Genomic DNA, 21,103 nt, shown 5'->3' with positions numbered 1-21,103 from the left:
GCTTCCACTGCAAACATGCGTCTCCGTGGTTCGTTAACGTAGCGCCACGTAGATGGCCTCGTAAGGCGAACTGGAAGCAGGGGAGAGCCTACAGGGGGAGTACACGGGTAAACTTTGCTGGCAGAGTTTTATTTTAATCTCTGCCTTAGACTTCTGCCTCTAGTGCACTCACTACTGCCAGTCCTATAGTGTGTCACCAAGGTGTTGCTCTGCGGCGGCTACAGCCACACACACGCGAACACGGCTCTCTCTCTCTCTCTAAAAAACGGTCTCCTCCGTAGCAACACGCACGCGAGTGCTTCTCGCACGACACACGCCAGTACTACCACATGCAGGTGTCGCCAGGCCTGCTGCAGCACCACTAACTACTGGGGATTGTCTGCAGCATCATTTTTCGACGGAAGCAGCAGCAGCAGCGGCAGGTTCGCTAAGAAGCCGGAGGGCTCTTTCTGGCGTAGTATGGGCGTGGGAGAGGAGAAAGAGCACGTCGGGGGGGATTTTGTACAGGATGTCTTTAATGAGCTGTTGCTTTGTTGATGGACCCCCTATACTGCCAGCTGCACGCCGTCTACCAGGCTGCTGCTGCTGCTCTTGATTGCGCGATTGCTGCTCCTGGCGAAGATTCGCCACTGCCTTCCGCAGCCGGATATACGAGATGCCTTCCAGCACTGAGGCCGCTTGCGCTCTTGCCCTCTCCAGGCTGCCTTTGTTGGTGCTGTTGTCGCAAGCGCTGCTGCTCAGAGCCTCGACTCCTGGCTTCGCCTGCTGCAGACGGTGCCGCTGCAGCCTCTTAGGATGCGCCACTGGTCGAGAGGGCAGCGGCGTGCGCAACGACTCCGTGCCCTTGTTCGCGCCGACGCTGTTGGAGCAGCCTCTACTACCACTCTCGCTTGCGTTGTTGCTGCTGCTGCCTCCTTCTGGAAGCTCCTGCTCAACCCCAGTTGCGCTGGCAGCGGCACCCGTGGCAGCGGATCTCGAGCCATCCTTTTGCTGGAGAGCATCCCTCAGCCGCCTTCGCCAGAGGGCGTCTCGCTCTTGGATCTGCGTCTCGCATATTTGCTTCCTGATGTGTAGCTGCTGCTCCAGCAGCTGTACCTGCTGCCGCTGCAGCTCCAGCTGGTGCCGCTCGTCCTGCAACAGGTGCTCCTGCTGCTCTTGCTGCTGCTGCAGCTGCACGATCTGCTGCTCGTGCTTCTCGCGAAGCCGCGAAGCGCATGTCAGCCATGTCAAGGCTACGCATTGCTGCACCCATGCCTCACAAGCCTCTATTAGCTGCTTTCGCTGCTGGAGTGCGTCTTCTGTCTGTAGTCCGTGATGCCTCGAATCCGCCAAAGCCTCCCGAAACGGCGCAGGCAGCCGCAAGGCTTGCAGCAAGTCGCCTTCCAGCGGAGTCGCTGACGGTGTCTGTGTCTTCGTCTTCATTGGGGAGTGCTTGCTTGGAGTGACCAGTTCTACAGCCCTTTGAGGCTCCCTGCAGGGGATCTTTCTGCCCTTGAACGCAGGCTAGGGGAAGGCACCTGAGGGGTCTAAAGGGGAGCGTGTGTGGGCGAGGCAGCTGGTAGGATGGGGGAAGAGGGGGGGGGAGGGGGCGGGGGGGAACTAGCGCGTTTGTTATCGAGCGCAGCCGAGTGGCGGCAAGCGGGGGTCGGAGCGGAGGAGCCAAAATTGGAGAGCTTTATTAAAAATAAAATTTAAAAAGTCAAAATGAAACGCCAACAAAGTGGAAGAGCAACGGGTGGCTTGGCTGGCAGAGGGCCTCCTGCTTCACTGCACATAGTGCCCGGAGAAGTCTGGGGTGGTACAAGAAACACTGTGTTCCCACCAGCCCTATGTACGGAAATCCCCTTCTTGGTGTGTGTCTGCGCCACATTTATGTACAGGCTTCCTCACTCTAATAAGGCAACTTAATCAAAAAGGATGCGTAGGGAGAGCAAACTAACTATGAGTCTGTGAGGGCCGCCCCCGCAAAGCGACACCACTCGCCCCCCTCACCTATGTACGGAAATCCCCTTCTTGGTGTGTGTCTGCGCCACATTTATGTATAGGCTTCCTCACTCTAATAAGGCAACTTAATCAAAAAGGATGCGTAGGGAGAGCAAACTAACTATGAGTCTGTGAGGGCCGCCCCCGCAAAGCGACACCACTCGCCCCCCTCCCCGAGTTCGTCCTTGCTTCCCGAGTCAAGGTGGGGAGTGCCTATTGGCATCAGCTGGCGTTTGAGCTGGCTCACTGCCCTTCACGAAAGATGCAGTGTGTCAGGCAGGCGGCTCCTTGGCTTTCAACGCTTGCTTCAGCCAGGGGTGAGGCACCGGCAGCTCTTTTCTGGCCTAAGTGTAGCTGTGCCCGCTGTATGGCGCAGGCAAGTAGCACTCGCTCTGCTAGCGCAGAGCTAAGCCTTATTTGCAGTCAATTGAGAATCCGGGAAACAGTTGCGCCCCTCGCGCATATAATACAGGCACCACTTTGGTAATCTGAGGGGGTGCACCTCCCGTCACAGCAACTGATCGAGGGGGTTTGGCCGCAGACAATGCACGAATAACTGCAACACTCCCTACTGCACGAGTTGTATTTGCCTGAAAGTGGGCGAAGAATCGAACAATTGGTCTGGTTGCTCGTGTGCCTTAATTCTCGCAGAGTAGCGCTAGCGCGTTCCAGCCCGACGTAGTGGTGTCTGCGTATGCCCTAGGTGCTGTGTACAGCTAGCTGCAAATGCCCTGAGTGCGTGGACGGTGCGCATACCCGCAGCCAAACTCTGCGTTTCTCTTCCCTCTGTTGGGAATGCTGAGGGGCCGGTAAGGGGCAGGACGGCGCTCCTTGAAAAAAACCCCAATAGCCTTTAATTCAATTAGTTTTGACCTTGGAGTTAAGTGGCTGCCTACAGAATCGTCAGAGGGAGCGTTGCAAGAGTGCCAAGCTGCTATGTGGCGCAACTGTCGGTGTATGCGAAAAATGCTTTAAGCAGTGCAGCTGTCAGCAGCCCGTCTGAACTTCCTCTCCTTATGCCGGAACCTTTCGAGGTGACAGCTACAGGATAGGGGGAGCAGGTAACTAGAAGCCACAATTAGGTGCTTCAAATGAGACTTGATAGCGAGTTTAAATGAAAAGCTCCTCTTCGGGAGACCTTGAGAGGAGCACTACCCGAATGCAGCTGTGATTTATCTCTGATTTATCTCCGTTGGGGTGACTTCGTGGCTAAGAGGAGACCAAAGGCACGGACGCTACCAGCAAGCCACGCTCAACTATGCGATCTCTCTCTTCCCCCTGAGTATTCAATCTGAAGCCATTGCCCTACGCAGATCTACCTGCTTCACCCTCCGCAACACCAAGAGAAAACAGAAAAATGTAGCACGGACACATTTGCGGGGAAGGGGGGGACGTTTGCAGTCTCTCCTGCTGCTGCTATAGGGCATGACACGACCGGTAAATCGGCAACTAGCTCAGACCCTTCTCTACACAGCATCTCCTGTGTTGTGTCATTCCCGCAAGCACTGGCAAGCTGCGGGGGGTCTCGTCTGTAGCCTCTCTGCGCAGGAGCACAACCGTTTCAAATTGCGCACAGAGCTTCTTGTACACAAGGCTCTACGGTCGACACTGTCACCTGTGTTGATGAGCTGGGAGCATTATCGGCGTAGAAGGTTGACTTTTTCCCACGCAAGTGCGTGGTACACCGATGCAGTACTTATACATGTGCCTCCTCGCCTCTCTTTTGCCTCCTGCCCCTTATTGCCTTTGCCTGAAATATGCGAACTGCCATTCGAAGTGCCGTAATACGCTAAGAAGAGACACACCACCACGCGGCAGGCGCAGCTGCGAGTGCTGCAGCGGTCCTGCCTGGGAACGATCTTCCCTAAATAGCTGCATGAAAGGCTCCAGAAAATGAGACTCTGAATAAGCATGGAGAACCAGCTCAGCCTGCACAGAAGAGACCCTCCCCCCTGCGTAGATATGAGGGATGTCGTTCCACTAAAATTTGCTTGGTGACAAGTGCCGCTACTCGTTTAGCACCTGCTCAGGCTCATCGGCGTATCCACTTGCCACGCCAGATCTCCCCTGGAGGATTTGGGGGGGCTGCTGTTGCTGACCAGCCTCATCTTCCCTCCTGTACGAGACACCTCGGAAGCTTCTCTGACTCTGTTGCCGCAAAGCCTGCATCGAGACGGCCGAGACTAGAGCCTTGTCACTGCTGTTTACCGCCAGTGCAGTGGTCTTATCCGAGCTACTGCCACTTTGAGCGTCGCGGCTTTTTTGCTGCCTTTGCTCGCTCTCGAGCTGCTGCTGCCGCAGCCGCAGCAGCAGCAGCAGCTCGTCACTCTCGACAAGTCTGTGAGGCGAAAACTCCGCGATCTCCAAGGCAATGAGGATATCGATGGGAAGCAGCAACGCCCCCCCGTACCCCATTTCCTTCTGCTGCTGCTGAACTAACAGGCAGCTGCCTGTGCAACCCACCAAGCCGAAGCCTTCCACGTCGCTGTAGTTCAAAAGCTTGGTTGCTGTGACCTCCCCCATTGCAACAGAAACAAAGCACTGCTGCAGCTGCCGCAAACGCTGGCGTCGCTGCGCCTCCTCCTCCTCCTCATCAGATTCCTCCTCTTCGCTTGCCTCACTACCCCTCCTGCTACTGCTACCCCTCCTGCTACTGCTACTACTGCTGCTAGCGTCCTGCTCTTCCCTGAGCTGCTCACGAGCTGCTGCGTCTGCAAGTTGTTCGGTAATAAGCCGCACCAGCTGTTCGTGCAGCCGCAGCGAGGAGCAAGTCTGCTGCCCCACCAACAGCAGAGATAGCTGCGATCCTGCTGCAGTGCCCTCTGCCACCACCGCTGCTCGTGCCAGTGCTTGGAGTTTCTGCGCAGCGACAAACTGCCTACCAAGCTGCGCAGACACACGAGGACCTTCGTCCACAAGCAGGTGCTCGAAGCATGGGCAGCAGCTGTCGATACAGCGGCGGCACATGCAGCCACACACTGAGCTTGGCCGTACAGCGGCGTTGCTATCAGACGAAGAAGCACAACTGGCGCGTGCCTGCTTCGGAGTGTGCTGCTGAGGATGGGGGATCCATTGAGGATCAACTGAAAAGACGCTGCAGCTGCTCCCGTGACGCAACAAAAGCCGCAGAAGCATCAAAGACGGGGGAGTCTCTGCAATATTCGCAGAGTGCAGCTTCAGTCGGTGCGTCAATTGGATGCACTTACACTCAGCAGCTGTACCGCCTCCTTCCCTCCGCTGCTGTTGCTCCTGCTGCGCTTCCTGTTGTTGCTGCTGTTGTTGCTGCTGCGCTTCCTGTTGTTGCTGCTGTTGTTGCTGCTGCGCTTCCTGTTGTTGCTGCTGTTGTTGCTGCTGCGCTTCCTGTTGTTGCTGCTGTTGTTGCTGCTGCGCTTCCTGTTGTTGCTGCGCTTCCTGTTGTTGTTGCTGCGCTTCCTGTTGTTGTTGCTGCGCTTCCTGTTGTTGCTGCTGTTGTTGCTGCTGTCTTTCCTGTTGCTTTTCTAGAACGGCTCCCGTGGTTCCGACGTAGACGAGGGTAACAGCGGTGCTGCCGAGGAGATCTGGGAGCGTCGGTGGATCTGACAGCTTCACTGTCTGAGATTTTCTGGCAGTCTTTGACTTTTGCGGCAGGAATTGCGGCTGCAAAGCGACAGGTGACAAGCCAATAGTGCCACCCTCAGCTCGTCTGTAGACTTTGAAGAGCACACGACCTCCAACGCGTAGGTAGCTCGATGCCGTGCTGACGAGCTGGAAACACTCTTCGATTTGCCATTTCGGCGGGGGAAAAGACGCCTTCTCGAAAGGCGGATCCGCAGCTCTTGGCACCCACGGCGGGAGGAAGCAGAGCTGAGCGAAGCGCATGTGCGGCAGCTGATAGAGCTCAGCGTACCGCTGCGCAGCCAGCTTGGAAAACGCCTCCTTCTGATCACAGGGGAGCTGCTGCTGCTGCTGCTGCTCAAACAGCAAGCAGGAGGTTATTTGTTCGGCGCAGAATGTGCCGCCGCATTGGCGGAAGCCAGAGCAGCTTTTGGCAGGAGCAACGGCAGCGGCCTTTCCGAGCTCTTTCGCGGCGTCTTGCGCCGCTTCTCGCAGGTTGGCAGGGAGCAGCAGGAGGGGGGAGAGGGCGACGAAGAGCGCGGTGTCTCCCCAGGTGCATGTACACCGCGCGGAAGCAGCAGCAGCATGAGAAGCAGCCGCGACAGGCGTTCCAGGGCAAGTGCCGCTGAGGGAGTTGATCGAGGAGGAGGAGCGGGGGGTTGGTGAGCTGCTTCCTCCGCTTTCCAGAGGCGAGAGCTGCTCCGGAGCTGCGGGCAGAAGCTCTAGGAGGTGTCGCAGCAAACATCCCAAGCCATGCTGCACGGGAGCGTCGAGCAGCAGCAAAATCAGCGAGGCTGCTGTCGTGGGTGGACTGCCTCGAGGCAGCTGTGGAGGTGGCAGCTCTACACGCCCGCACAAGCGTGCGGCAATCGCTGCAGCGCAGAGTGGAGTATTTAGAGGCGCCTTTGGGTAGATGAAGACTGTTGGGCGGCACACCGCAGTTGCAGGTGGGCTGCAGCAGGCAGAGGAAGCGGCAGCAGACAGCAGCACGTCAGGAGAAAGGGCAGCAGCGCTGCTCAACTCGCTGCAGCAGAAGCCAGGCGGGCGATCGGCGACAACGTAGAGAAAGGGAGGGTCGAGGGTGCGCGTCTGCTGCTTGGATGCTTCCTGAAGGTTCTGCTGCTGCTCCTCCTTCTGCGGCAGACCGTTCAGGGAGCCTTCCTGCTCATCGAGGCGTCGCTCAGGTGCAGCAGAATCTGCTGAGGCGGAGGAAGCTGGTTCGGGAGGCAAAGCCGTGCCTGCTCGCCCCTCCGCCACTGGAAAACGCTGCTGCCTCCACTTGGCTCGAAAAGCCTCAAGAAAGGATGGAGCCTCAACGAGGCGGTCTTGCGGCAGCAGGAGCGCAGCTCGGCGCCAGTGGGGTTGCTGCTGCAGGAGCAGCGCAGTTGTTTCCGCTGCAGCAGCTGAAAGGAGGACGTCGCTGCTCTCTAGAGATCCTCCTCTTGCCACGTTGCAGCATGCGCAGCAGCGCTTCCCCGAGGTGCTGCTGCAAACTGGGCAGGGGAAGTAAGGACGGGATGCAGCTGCCGACAACGCCATGGCTATGGCTGCGCAGATGCTGATTTCGCTGCTCCCGACACTCTGTGGGGTATTTAGTGCTGTTTTCGCGGAGAGGAGAAAAAGTTTGCAGCGACGTGGGGTGTCACCTTGCGGGCTGCAGCCTTGGCAGACGCAGCGGCCCCTTCACGGACTGCTGTTGCCGTTGGTGTTGTTGTTGGCGCTGTTGTTCTTGTTGGATGAGAGGAATTTTCGAGACAGAGGCGCGCTGCTGCTGCTGCTGCTGCTGCCGCAGCAGCAACAAAGGGGTGGCTGCTGGGGGTAGGCTGCTGGCTGACGCTGGAGCGGCGAGGGGGGAAGAGGGGGGTAAGTGAACGCTCGTACTGAGGAACTCCACGGGAGTTAGAAGGTGCTGCAGAAAAGCCGCCGAAGCAGCCAGCACAGGAGAGAGAGGAGACCCTCTAGCAGGCACGAAGAGAAGGCAAAGTTAAGCAAATGTTGTTGCTGCTGCTGCTGTCATTGCAACCGCAGCAGGAAACGCAAGCAGGGGGCTCTAGGGTCGTCTGCAGACTATGGCGAAAAGGCGGCAATCTTGAATTTCCCCGCTGTCGAGCGTCTGCAGCAGGCAGTCCCCCTGAAGATTCCTTGAAGTTTGTGGCGAATTAAAATGTTTCTTGATGCCGAATAACGGCATAAGTGTGCGCGACGGGAGGTTCCTTCATGACGGGGTTCGTTTTCGTACAGAATCGATACGGGGGGGGCCCCCTCCTCCGTACATACACCCGGCGTACCCGGGTGTATACACGCGGGGACTGGGGAGGGGGGCCCCCCGTATCGATTCTGTTGGACTGGGGTACCAAGTGGCGCTGCTCGCGTTTTCAGGGGCAATTTAGATGCAATTTAGAATTTTTGGTGTATATGGAACGTCTTTAACAGCACCCTCTCCCCCTCCCCCCTGTGTGTGCAGCGCTTGGGTTCGGCGGCTATGCGAAGTAAGCCAGCAGCAGCACTAGCAGCAGGGAGCTCAGACAGAGGTATCGAGACTGTGTTGAGCAGATGCTGCCGCAGGACAGAAAGACGCTATACAGCTAGCCCGTGAGCATAACGGGCAAGGCGCTATGCTTGCCGGCTTGTGTATTGTGTAATATGCGGCTTCTGCATTATCCGGAGTGAGCGGCAGGCACGCGAAGATCTGTTCCTATGAAATGCGAAGCCGTGGCGAAGGCGGCCTTTCCCCCCTCCCCCCACCGTCAACAGCAGCAGCAGCAGTAGCAGTAGTCGTACCGAAAGCACGAGCAACAGCAGCATTTGCCGCTATTGCTGGTGCTTTTGATGCTTTACGCGAGGCAGGATAGATGGCGTGTTTGGAACCGCCGATTCTTCGGAGTGTATCGGTTCGCTGTGTTGGAGACAGTTTCCAAGCAGCAGCAGGAGCCGCATCCAGATGGAGGGGTACCTACAGCAGTTTTGCACATTTGCATCGTTCACCTTCTGCGTCTGCTGCAGTCCGCTTGGGGAAAAACGACACTAGCCGAGAGCGCCTCTCGAGCAGCAGCTACCGAGAACCTCAAAATACCACCAACACCTCCCATGAGGGCAGCTGCAGCAGCAACACCATCAGCAGCAACAGCAACAACAACAACCCCGACAAAAGTGCAGGATCAGCACGATGGCATCCGTTCTTAGCTCCTCGAAGCGACTGCGCAAGTTTCTTTCAAAGAGAGGGGCTTCTCGAGCGGCTGCTCCCTCTCGCAGCAGCAGCGGCAGCACCACTTAAACCGGATGCTGCAGAAGAACTTAGCGCAGCTGCAGAAACAACAGCTGCTGCTGCTGCTGCAAGTGTCGTTACAGCCCGGGAAGAGAAGGCTCTTGCAGCGGCAGCTGGATATTCTGTTGGTCGGTTTGCGGCATTTGCTGCTGCTGCTGCTCCTGCAATTGAAGCTACGGAGGCTGCCTTGCACCAAATCCTCGAGGTGACTCCGAGGGGTGCTCAGCAGCAACGGCAACAGCAAGCGGAGGGGGCATGCAGGGAAAAGCAGCAGCAAGGCAGGAGCCTACAGCACGAGAGGCATGCCTTGGTCGCCTTGCAGAAGCAGCAGCAGTTCCCCGATCTTCATCTTCACCCCGACTTGACTGCAGCTGCCCTGACTGCAGCAGCCGTAGCAGCAAATGCCGCGGCGCACATTCCAGTAGATACTCTTGGAGGCTTCGCGTATTACTGCCGTCCGTCACTTTTTGTTCAAGAGGCTGTCATTCTCTGCCGCCGACCTGTGCCGTCATTACAACAGCAGCAAAAACAACCGCTATCACAGCAGCAGCAAAAACAACCGTTATCACAGCAGCAACAGCAGCAACAGCCGCAAAAACAAGCGTTATCACAGCAGCAGCAGCAACTGCAGCAGCAAGAGGAGGAAAAAGAGCACTTTGAGTCGCTGAGAGATCTGCTGCAGCAGCAAGCAGAGGTCTTGCAGCTGCCGCTAGAATGCCAAGAAGAAGCGGTTGCGCTGCTGCTGGAGGGAGAGGAGCAGATTCTTGACTTGGGGGTATGGATGCTCAATCAGAGGAAGCACCATCAAAGCGATCGCCATCGAAATGATCACCGGCAGCAACAAGACGCGACACTGCCAGTGCTCCGCAGCATCAGAGTTTGGGGGCATGCAGAGGGCTTGGTTGGCGTTTCTATCGATCCGAAGGGAACCGATCGTCCGATTCTCCTTCTGCGAACTAGCAGCAAATCTTGTGGCTCAGAAAGCTCCTTGAGAGGTGAATTTCCTCATAAAAGCTCCATCTATAGCGCTTCCGATGCGGCAGATACGCCGCTGCTGCTTTCTCCTTGGGAATGGTTCCCCGCTGCGCCTCCTCTTTTAGATATCGCTGCATTCGAATTCGACGTAGAAGCACCGGCAGGAGTCTGCGATGGAGCAGGAGTATCAAGAGGAGCAGCAACAGGAGTATCAAGAGGAGCAGCAACAAGCTTATCAACAGCAACAGGAGCAACAGCAGGAGCAACAGCAGGAGCAACAGCAGGATTATCAACAGCAACAGGAGTATCAACAGGAGTATCAACAGGAGCAGCAACAGGAGCAGCAACACGAGTATCAAGAGCAGCAGCACATGGAGAGCCAACGGGAGCAGAGATCGCATCCGAACGACTCGACACGTCAGCTTCAGCAGCAGAGCTTATTTCCTCGACTGCTTCTACTTGGCATTCGACTGCGGCTCTGCAGCCGTTCCTGCTGTATGCGGCGGGGGTGGATGCACAGACCCTTGCTGCAGACAAAGTGTTGCGCTTTGTTTTCGAGCCGTCTCTCGAGACTGCGCCGGCATGCGAGACACGAACAGCTACAGCGATTCCAGGAGAGCCACAAGGAGCTTCCTCGCCGACCCTGGTGATGGGTGTGCTTACATCCACAGGGGAGACAGCCGCGCTAATCCGCAGAGTCTACCCCTTTGTGCTGGCGAAGAGAGAGCTGTTGCTTCACTCCGTGAGGAAGGGCTGCTTTGCCCCTTGAGCTGCTGTCGCTGCTGCTTCTGCTGCTTCTGCTGCTTCTGCTGCTTCTGCTGCTTCGCGTTATAGCACCTGGTGTCTGCGTCTTTGAACGAGGGCTGCTTTTAAGGTCTTGGTGACATGCTGCTGTCTACTGCATTTTTCTGCTTTCTTGTGTTGGTTAGGGCTGGTTTGGGCTGCTTGGTACTGCTCCCTCTGCGCTGCGTTCGTTGCGTTCGTGTTTTTGTTTCTGCGACTCCTGCCTGCGCAAGCGTTTCGGTGACTTCGATGTGCCCCCTTCCTCTGGTGTTAGTGTGTCTCTGCTGTCTGCTTGTGCATGTTTGTTGCTGTAAGCGCAAGTGCGTGGATAAGGGGGGGCTTCAATGGAGGCACTGCTGCTGCTGTTGCTTCATTCGCAGCAAGCTGCTGAGGGAGGCCGCAAGTTGCACTACGACGTGCGGCTTGGCAAGGATCGACGTTACCTCTTCTTCACCGCAACCAACCGGAGTTGTACCTACACTTGGGTGCAGCGGTAAGAGACGCAGAATCTTATGTTGTTACTTTGTGTGTACAGTGTATGTGTGGATGTGTTTGTGTATGGCGGCCTAAGAGCCTGTGGTGCTGTATAGACGCAGCGAAAGGCAAAGCTGCTTTGCAGTCACCGCGCTTGCATGTGCTGCCCTGCATGTCTTTGACGCTTGGTGCCTCCCCAGTCTTCTTCTATGGGTGGCCGCTGCTGCTTTTGGTGATGCTTTTGTTGATGCTCTTGCTCTTGTTGATGCTCTTGCTTTTGGTGATGCTTTTGTTAATGCTCTTGCTCTTGTTGATGCTCTTGCTTTTGTTGATGCTCTCGCTTTTGTTGATGCTCTTGCTGCTGCTCTTGCTTTTATTGATGCTCTTGCTTTTACTGATGCTTTTATTGATGCTCGTGGTTTTGTTGAAGCTCTTGCTTTTGTTGATGCTCTTGCTTTTGTTGAAGCTCTTGCTTTTGGTGATGCTCTTGCTGCTGCTCTTGCTTTTATTGATGCTCTTGCTTTTATTGATGCTTTTGTTGATGCTCTTGCTTTTGTTGAAGCTCTTGCTGCTGCTCTTGCTTTTATTGATGCCCTTGCTTTTATTGATGCTCTTGCTTTTATTGATGCTCTTGCTTTTATTGATGCTCTTGCTTTTATTGATGCTTTTGTTGATGCTCTTGGTTTTGTTGAAGCTCTTGGTTTTGTTGATGCTCTTGCTTTTGGTGATGCTTTTGTTGATGCTCTTGCTTTTGGTGATGCTCTTGCTGCTGCTCTTGCTTTTATTGATGCTCTTGCTTTTATTGATGCTCTTGCTTTTATTGATGCTCTTATTGATGCTCTTGCTTTTGTTGAAGCTCTTGCTTTTGTTGAAGCTCTTGCTTTTGGTGATGCTCTTGCTGCTGCTCTTGCTTTTGGTGATGCTCTTGCTTTTGTTGAAGCTCTTGCTGTTGTTGATGCTCTTGCTGCTGCTGCTGCAGGGCAGGAGACACTCGCGGGAAGCCACGGCTGCTGTTTGGTGGAAATCCGCACTTCTTTGAGTCTGGGTAAGAACTGCTCAGCATCTGCACCGCCTCACGTCGCACTCAGGCTGTAGAGGCAGGAGCGCTTGCTTTCACACGGCCTTAGAAGAGGCTGAGGAAGCGCTTCCTTGCATCGTGGCTGTCTGGAACGTTTCCCTGCAGGTGCAAGCTCGTGTATTTCTTCTTGTGTGGACCGGAGGGTCGTTTTCGCTGCTACGCGCTGCTGCATCGGGTGCTTGACGCGATCCTCGATGCATTAGCACCAGCAGAAGCGGCTGCTGCGAGTAAGGATGCTCGTGTGGCCAGTGCCGCAACTGCTGTTGGGATCTCTACAATTCGGCTGCAGGAGCCTCACGTGTGTCTCCGCTCGCCACAGTCGCAGAATCTGACACCCCTGCGGCTGCCGCTGTTGCTGTTGCATTCGGAGGAGGACATGAGAGTGCGCGATGCCGATGTAATGCATCAGTGCATCGTTGTCTATGGGCAGCGATCGGCTGCCCGCAGTGTTCTCCTTGTCATAAAAACTCCCACTGCAGACGCGGTAGACGTTGCAACGGCTCGGGCAGACGTGGCATGCCTTCAGCAGCACAAGCAGCAGCAGCACAAGCAGCAGCAGCACAAGCAGCAGCAGGGGTATCTGTCGCGGCTCTTGGAGGAGCCGCTGCTCTCCAATGCTGCAATTGAGGCTGCCGATGCTGCAGGCATTGCAGCAATCGAAGATGCAGCAGCAGCAGCTGCTGCTGTCATCGACGCGCCACTGCCTCTTGGAGGGACGGGTTTGCTGACTGCTGCAGCGAATGCGGACGCGCATGCGGACTCTGTGCGGATGCTACTGCAGACGCCGCTGCATCCCGCGTTGTCTGTACACCTGGATGTCCCCTCCTGCCGCTTGTCTGTGCACCAGCAGCAACACGTTGTGTTGCTTGGACAGGAACGCCTGCAGCGCATTCGCGAAGCGTGCGCCAAGCTTGCAGCTGCAGCACGCCCAGAAGACTCTTCTTCGCAAAGCGCATGCACTGCCGTCCGCAGGCACAAATGGCATGTTGAAGGGATGTCGGGGTGGTTGAAGGAATCGTGCAACGCGTGGCGACATCGCCAGAAGGCACGGCTGTGGGCCGTGCATGCGTTTGCTTCGCGGTTCGCCGTTGAAGTGCTGTATACGCCGTCTCGGGACGGACTGCTTCACATCCCCCTGACACTTGTTGCTCGTAGAGAGACTGTTGCATGCTTTCAGCAGCGGAGGGCACCCCCGTTGTCGTTACGTCTCGCCGGCAACGCCAGTACTGCCACGGGAAGCAGCCTCGCAAGCAACGAATGCGACGGCCTTCTCGCGCTTCCTTTTACGCCTTCCCTACTGCATCGACCTTTGCCTGCAGGTTCCGCTGCTCGACCCCTTTTGCTTCAAGTGTATGGAGCTTACAAGGAGCCGCTGGCTGCTTCCTTTGATGCTGGTGCTGCCCTGTTGCTGCAAAACGGCTGGATTCTGGCATTTGCACACGTCAGAGGCGGGGGGGAAACACCGCTCGAAGGCGAAGCCGAGGGGAGGGGGCACAGGAGAAGGCAGGCAGCTCAGGATCTTGTAGACATCCTCTCCTTTTTGCAAGGTTCAGGTGTGAGTCATCCTAAGGCGACAGCCGTAAAGGCTACATCGGCAGGGGCTGTTGCCGCTGCTGCGCTGCTCCTCGCGGGTAGAAGATGCGCGGCACTGTCTTCCTCACAGCAGCTTTCTACCCAGCAGAAGCACCGGCCGTGGATGGAAAGAGAAGCTATGGTGCGTTGCCTGCTCCTAGAAAACGGATTCATCGACGTGTTGTCAGCGATGGAAGATCCTCTGCTGCCTCTCACGCAACTCGAGGCTGAGGAGTGGGGCACCCTCGAGAATCAGAGCAGCAGCACCTCTGCAGCAGCATGGAGAGATGCCGCAACGGCGGGAGGCGTAGGAAAAACGACGACGAGAAGCATCACGTGGGAAGAAGAGCATGACACTTGCAGCGAAGCTACAGACCCTTGGCGTGTATGGTCAGCTGTGGCGAAGGAAGAAGCTGCTGACGCGCGCTGCAGCATTGCCGCCTATTGTTGCTATGAAACTTTGCAGAAACTGCACCCGCAAGTCGGCGAAACAGCGGCGCTACCATCTCCCTTCCCGTCGGTGCTGCTGACAACATCCCTCACAGATTCGCGAACGCCTCCTTGGCACGCCGCTAAACTCGCAGCTCACCTCAATCGCCTCCAGCAACAAACGCCACAGGCTCGAGGGCAGCAGCCCGCAGGCGCAGCAGACGTGCATTTGCGGTGTCTCGTCAGCGGATCTGGTCACTACGGGCACATGGACGGGCAGAAACACACGAACAAAGTTGCTGAAGATATCTGCTTCCTACTCTCGAGAATCCCTCACGACTGGTTTCACCACACGCGAGGCTGAAGACACCCCAGGTGCCGCGGCAGGGCAGGGAGACGTAGGATCGCCACTGGAAGGGAGCACCTGAGTCTTTGAGGCTTTCGGCGACTTCGAACCTTTGCCTTTCGTTTGCTTCTCTGCTTGCTGTCACTTTGCTGCAGTTTTTGCCTGTCTCACTTTTTGCAGCCGTTGGTTGCCGTGTTTATTCGTGAACGCTGAAGAGAAAAAGCCCTCAGTGGGAGCAAGAACTCTCTGCCCTGTCCTCATGTGCAGTCGCCCTAAATGCACGACCCTCGAGCTGCTTACAGTTGCTCATAGATTCCCACGGATAACCACAGTTGCATGCATATATATAGCTGCAGATACAACCGGCTGCAGGCTTCCGCTACTGAAAGTCTACACAGCCCAGTTAAAAAGCTGCTTGCACGACGCGTCTAGCTGCCTCCAGCTACGCTCAGTCACAGCCACAGGTCCGCGCAGTTTCAACGAGAAGAACGCTTCCTTGGAATCAAAATAGCTCCAGGCACAAGAGGTTGCAACGCTCCTCGTGGACGTTCTACAAGGATTCGGTAAAACTCTCTGAGGCCACCTTCGGCAGGTGCTTGGCCTTAAAGCAGATGCAAAGCTTACTATATCGGGCTTGAGTGTTCTTCCCAAGAAACTCCCCTTGCAACCTTCCCTTTCACTAAAGAGCTCCGGCATGAGGGTAGATAAAACGCAGAATGTGCGCTTTGGCACCCGCTTGCCACTCCATACCTTCACGTTTAGTTGAATACTTCACACAGTACATACAACAGGCTGACATCTCATACATAATAGGCTGATCACCAATTATATTTCAGATATACAGCTTGTGCAATAGAAAGTGCTCAAATAAAATATATTGACTAAATTAAGAAAATAGTTGCGCCTTCAGCTACTTTCGTCGCGTGTTATGTATAGCTTCACGCACCAACGGCTTACTAACTGACAACCCTGCACTCTCAGACTCCATCAGGGTCTCTTGCCCTTAATACGGTTTAAGTGCAAATAAATGCGCTCCCGAATAGTAATGTTAAACATCGAGCAGATAAGAAAGTGTGGTATCATTTGGCTGCTTGCCGCGGAAGCGGCATTGACGCCAACTATGCAAATGGGTAGGCTTTAATCCCTGAGCCTAATATTGCATTGCTGGCAACAGTGCACGCACGGACCAGCTTCGTTGGAAGGACAGTATTTGACAGCACTGATTCGTATCTAGTAGCAAAGACTCTTGTGAGTGCTGCTGGTGTCGTGAACTCTCAGGTATGCAACAGCCGGTCCAGTGAGCCTTGCAGCACACAAGTTCAGATCAATCACGAAGGGGTATTCGTAGAGCGTGTCCTTTCAGTTTCCGCAAAACCAAAAAACAAGCCGATAGATCCCCTCATGAGATAGGGTTCGCAAGAGTTTTGAAAAGTTTGGGTAGTGTATTCGTCGGGTTGGGGTATTCCACACCCTCTCGCATAGCCTGCATTGGAGACCCTTGTTATCCCACCATGCTAAGGAGGCTCTGTTTAGCACTGAAGCTTGACAGTTGGCACCGCTTAAACAGGTAGTCGTTAGAGGCCTCGATGTATGGACAGAGGCACGACGATATTACAGTAGTTGCCTGACCAGAGCTGCGGCGCTTAATGAGTCCATAGCTGAAGCCCATAGGGTGTTTTATCGCCTCTAAGGCTCGTAAACCTACCGAGTAAAGGAGAATAGGTGGCACAACATTCGCAGCTTACGCCTCCGCATCTATCCTCTCATCTTTCAACCACTCCACACAGCACACACCCACCTGCTGCAAACGTGGCTGTAGGAACCAGCTACGCACTGGGCAGAGGAACTGTTCTTGCTGCATTGCAACATTCCAGGCGTTCAGAAGCAATGTGAACACGAAGTGCATAAAGTCAGTTGGCCATTAACGCGGGACAAACAGAAGGAAAGAGCCAGACCCTCGCATATGAAGGGTGGACGAGACGACTGCGGTGGTGCGCTATCGCTGTCGTCTGAGGGCTGAGATTTGTGAGCCTCCTACTATGAAGCAACGTCAAATAAGTAAGACGGATGAATGAATTTATAGTGTACACCAGCGCAGTAGTGCCTCTGCGTCCCATGAGCTATTCCTGTATGCGCCCACAGCTGGTAATGCGGGCTAAACTAGACTTTGGCATTTTAGACAATACTAGTGTTAGCTACTTGAGACTTGCTAACGAGTTGACTAATTGCTTTGTCTGTTCATGTAGCTTTTTACAGCAGAGTAGTGGTAGCTCGATACCACGCGACATCGTGTTGTGTATGTGGCAATAGATGTTATGTACAACTAACTGACAGGGCTCGGAGTTCTTAGAGGGTGCTGCGAAACGCAGCTTGCCTCTCCGTTTTCCTCCGTTCATATCGGGAACTCCGAGGGCAGCGGGCACGGGAAAGGGGCAGCCCGTATTCCGAAAACACTCACTTGCACTCTGTTACGCTTGTTACAAGCCTCGAGTCGACTGTATCCCTGAACAAACCTAACAAGCAGCTTTTCTGGTTGTGGCGCCACACATGGTTCGATGCAATTCTTCCTCGCCATCCACTGGCTGTGAATGCAAACGGATCTCCGGCTCCCGTACAGTAGCTGCCCACTTTGATCACATCTGTCCAGTTTGATTCAGATTCTTCGGCAATTTAGTAATCCGTTTTTGTTTGGCAACAAAACGGTGAAGAAAACCCTTTGGAATCCGAAGTTGACTGTGGCACAACGCCCCTTCGGACCGCAGAGGCAGGCCTGCGAGCTTACGTGAACATAGTAGCTACACAGCTGGTAGAAATGTACAATTTTGTTAGTAAAATCAACTTGAATGCTTTGATAAGAGTTTGCTAGCCAGAAAAGCGTGGCGGCCTAAGTATGGGCAAAAACTCGAAGATTTCAGTAGCCAGTAGGATAGGTTGCTCGCAGACTCCACGCCACATTAAACAAGTGCTCCTTGCGGCATGCTTACAAAGACACTAAATACTTCACGTATTTTTTAATTTACGTACAGTAACCAGGCCTGCCTGCGGGGCTTGCTACAGGTCAAATCTTTAAAGGCCGTGACGTATTGTTTTATGCCAAGGTGAGCTAAACAACAAGTTTTGCGAGAACTGATTACACTGAAGCGCACACATTTGTATGCCGAAAATTATGAAGCTTAAATTTGCAACAATTGCACTGTGGACGAACAGCTACTTCATCAATTGTTGATCTCGGGTCAACCCGAAGGGTTTCGTCTGGTAGTCACAGGCTGAGCAGCAACTCTGTGATTGAACAGCCAACCAATAGGATCTGTAAACATAGAAAGCAGCTTGACGTATCAGGAGCAAATAACTGCATCTCTGTTGTGTTTAGCTGAGAGGCAGAGGGTCAAGTCGAGATTCATAACCTATGGACTCCAGGGCTGAGTAAGCCAGCCACGGCCTACAGTCTAGGGTGGATGAGACAAGAAATTTATAGGGAATCCGCACTCGAAGGCAGCTACAGACAGCAAATTCAGGTTGCATCTGCCTTCGCTGCGTGGAATTGGGTCACACAATTGGAACATGCAAGTGCACTCAGGAGGCCAAAGAAGTTGAGCAACGGTAGGGGCAGGCTACTTGGTAAGTCAAAGACGATACATCACCAGAGCGGCACGCTCCCCACGCAGGGTGCGACAACGTGAAGGTAGCTTCAGAGGATGGATCCACAGTTGCCCAACCACGTTTGGATTGTGCACTAATACAACTTGGCATTCAGGGTTTAGAACTGATGATGTCACTTGACACTCGCTGTGGATTAGTCAAACGTGAAAACGGCGCAGAAGTGCAATCTGTCGGTTCACTCGCTGGCGCAGTCATTTGACACGAGTCTGCTGGCAGGCAGCACCATGTACGAATCAACAAGGCCACGGCGGCTGTATGACACTTCAGCTCGTAGTTGGGTCGTAGGAGCATGATTCGTGACTTAATATTGAACCACTATACCATGACTAAACCTCAGATGTGCCAGAGGTGACGCAGTGGATGGCGTACATGCGGCCACAGCTGCGTACTGTGATGGTCAGGGGGCCACAAAACGCTAAGCAAAACTTTTTCCTGACCTGCTCAACAGCATTCAGCTCATCTCTGGCGAGGCCAATAAAGTGGGTGCCAAGCACACCACTAAGAAAGGATAGTTTTCAACATGTGTTCGGCCTAATTGGAGCTGAAGCGGGTCCTTTATCAGGTAATAAATGAATTTTGAGTCAAGAAACGCGTCAATAGGCAATCGCAAAGGACGAGTTTGGGGATGGATCAAATAATGACGAGCTGCCAGCAGGCTGGCTACGTGCTGGCCGTCAGAGTATGCATCTAATCCGTGGATCAGCCCCAAGCTGTGCCCAGCAATCTCAGAAACCTCCAACGCACGAAGAGAAGATTGGAAGGCAGGCTTATGAAATGTTGAGCCAGCAAGGTGTAGATTTCGACCATCGCTGTTGAGCATACCTGATGTTGAGTTGAGAAGGATAGAAGGTGGCGCATGCGTGTTACCTTGCAGTTTCAAACAGGATTAACCTGAACCAGAAATTATGCCGGATTGTTCAACGTGCTAAACGAAACAACGGTGTATCTGACAGAGGCCTTCCTACAAAGCACAAAATGCGTCCCACTCCCGCACTCGCGGACATTATGCCTGCATGCTATTTAGACTTTTAAGTGCCCCAACGGAACTGCAGCGACAGGTTAGTCAACATTTTAACAAACGTGTCAAGAAGTGCTGGATTCCCGTTTACATGGACGCTGCTTTAGTATTTATCCGAAACGTTCAAAGGCAGCTGGAACACCTAAGGCAGGGGCTTTAGCTGTTGCCAGCCAACGCGGCATGTGAAGGCACCCGTACGTTTGTCTTCCCTAAGAGCAATTGTGTCTTCAAAAAGTAATGTTTTGGGTACACCAATTGAAACCGAGCTCGTAAAACTTGGAGCGGTTAGAGCATGCTTCTACTTTTTCGCCCCGGCGAAACGGCTAAAACTTCTTAGTACTTTAGATTGCAATCCTGGGTGTGCTAGGAGCGCTGCACACTTGACTGAGCTACTAAAGAAAACGCCGTCCGCAGCTTGAACAGATGAGGCTAGTGTTGCAGCAAGGGCGCTTAGTAGCTGGTACTAGCGCTGCCCCATTGTGAGCGCTATTTCGTCCTGAAAATCGACGCCAGTGACGTAGCGGTGGGTGCTATCCTGTTCCGAGAAGATACAGCCTTTCAAACATTAATTTTTTGGTTTTTGATTTCATGGCTTTGACGAACCGAGCAGCGCTTTCGAGTGCGGGGAAAGAAACTACGTGGTATGGTGGGAATTACGATATGCCGGAACTACATAAGTGGGCGTCGTTCTGCCGCCTAAACAGACAATCAGTATTTTACGTGCGTCACAACCAGTTTTCCTAGCTCTGATAACCGCGGAAGCGTTTGCTGGCCTTAGTGCCTGCGGCAGTAGGACTGTACACTGAAGCATTCTAGGGGTATCTCCACGTGTTTGCCAGTGCACTCACGCAATGCTCCAGCAAGTCACTTTTGTGCATCACATGTTTTTTCCTGTGGCGAATCACGGTTCCTACTGCACTTGTGTGCATCATATGCTGTTGATACCCATGGATTCTTTACCACCGCCGAAATTGTGAGTACCGAAAAGGTTGAGGAACCACCACGTTGTGGATGAGCTGCTATGGTTTAGAACAGAATGGGGACTCCGTCTTTTGTACATTCCGATTTCGCCTCATTGTGCCATCTTGCGGAGAGTACATGATCATGTTCTTTTGGGCCATTGTATGACTCACACTACAGTGGAAAGGATCTCACGCCCTCTCTGGTGGCTTAGGGCGCATTCCGCGTCACAGGAGTATAAACTGTTTTGCCCAGAAACTGTCTGTAGATGAAGCCGCACAGACGTCTATCCAAATTTTTCAGAAAGCCTACAGGCTTCTGAAACCATTTGTGCTAATCAGACTCAGGACCTTTATTGTTGGACTGAGTAAAGGTCAGAGCAGCATCTACGCCGTGGTAGACAGATTCGGCAAATATTCCCATTTCGTCCCTTGCGCAGCTATATCACGGCTCAATAATTCGCCCAGATATGCTTAACATTCTTTCACAAGCCTTACAAGTTATCCAGAAGTACTCTTCCGGACAGGCTTGTAAAATTCGTTTGTGCGTTCTGGCTTGCCTTTTAGGGCCCGCCTACGGCTGATTCATTTTATGACCACGGCAAACCATCGTAAGCAACTGGACAAACAGAGTGCACTAATAACAGTCTTCCACAGCATTCGTGACTATATACTTACACAAATCCACCTGCGTGTGCTTGATTCTCTCCCGTGTCGCTCTCCCACAACCCTGTTTTGCAGTGGGGAGCACCTCTATCATCCGGGCCTCTACCTGGTGGTCCACGGTCACCAACCACCCATTGCGCTGGAGGGATGCTGGAAAATATATGGTTACAGCACGTATTTTACGATCAAGACTTGGGGGAGACAAGCACCTGATTGTGATAAAGGGCGGCCCGCTTTCTTTCGAGGTGAGGGCATTGGTCTAAGTGTATCGGCAGCACCTCAGTGTTGCCGATACACGTAG

The 21,103-nt window shown here is 54.0% G+C and overlaps 2 protein-coding genes across 2 annotated transcripts; one reads left to right on the top strand and one right to left on the bottom strand.

Moving 5' to 3' along the window:
• Positions 1-4,678: 4,678 nt before the first annotated feature.
• Positions 4,679-7,116, bottom strand: LOC113147000. The gene is made up of 3 exons (XM_026336029.1): positions 6,835-7,116; positions 5,488-6,708; positions 4,679-4,861 (listed from the first exon to the last, which is right to left on the bottom strand). The coding sequence occupies exons 1-3, from the start codon at positions 7,114-7,116 to the stop codon at positions 4,679-4,681; spliced, it is 1,686 nt and encodes a 561-aa protein (XP_026191814.1).
• A 1,313-nt stretch (positions 7,117-8,429) lies between these two features.
• LOC34621571 lies at positions 8,430-14,517 on the top strand. Its single transcript, XM_026336028.1, is given in 9 exon segments — positions 8,430-8,526; positions 8,740-9,445; positions 9,512-10,025; positions 10,197-10,546; positions 10,586-10,619; positions 11,005-11,093; positions 12,258-12,667; positions 12,670-12,728; positions 12,781-14,517. Coding segments are annotated over 9 exon segments (3,996 nt in total).
• The last annotated feature ends 6,586 nt before the right edge of the window (positions 14,518-21,103 follow it).

Source organism: Cyclospora cayetanensis, unplaced genomic scaffold, assembly GCF_002999335.1.
Source record: "Cyclospora cayetanensis isolate NF1_C8 unplaced genomic scaffold, CcayRef3 CcayRef3_contig_9, whole genome shotgun sequence".
Taxonomy (NCBI): Eukaryota; Apicomplexa; class Conoidasida; order Eucoccidiorida; family Eimeriidae; genus Cyclospora; species Cyclospora cayetanensis.
This window is presented reverse-complemented; position numbering and strand designations above follow the sequence as displayed.

Coding starts and splice junctions, on each gene's coding strand:
- LOC113147000 (XM_026336029.1), bottom strand. CDS start 7,116: ATGGCGTTGTCGGCAGCTGCATCCCGTCCTTACTTCCCCTGCCCAGTT. Junction 6,709..6,834: donor GGAGGCAGCAGCGTTTTCCA/GTGGCGGAGGGG, acceptor CTGCCGCAGAAG/GAGGAGCAGCAGCAGAACCT. Junction 4,862..5,487: donor ACGTCGGAACCACGGGAGCC/GTTCTAGAAAAG, acceptor GCAGCTTGGTAG/GCAGTTTGTCGCTGCGCAGA.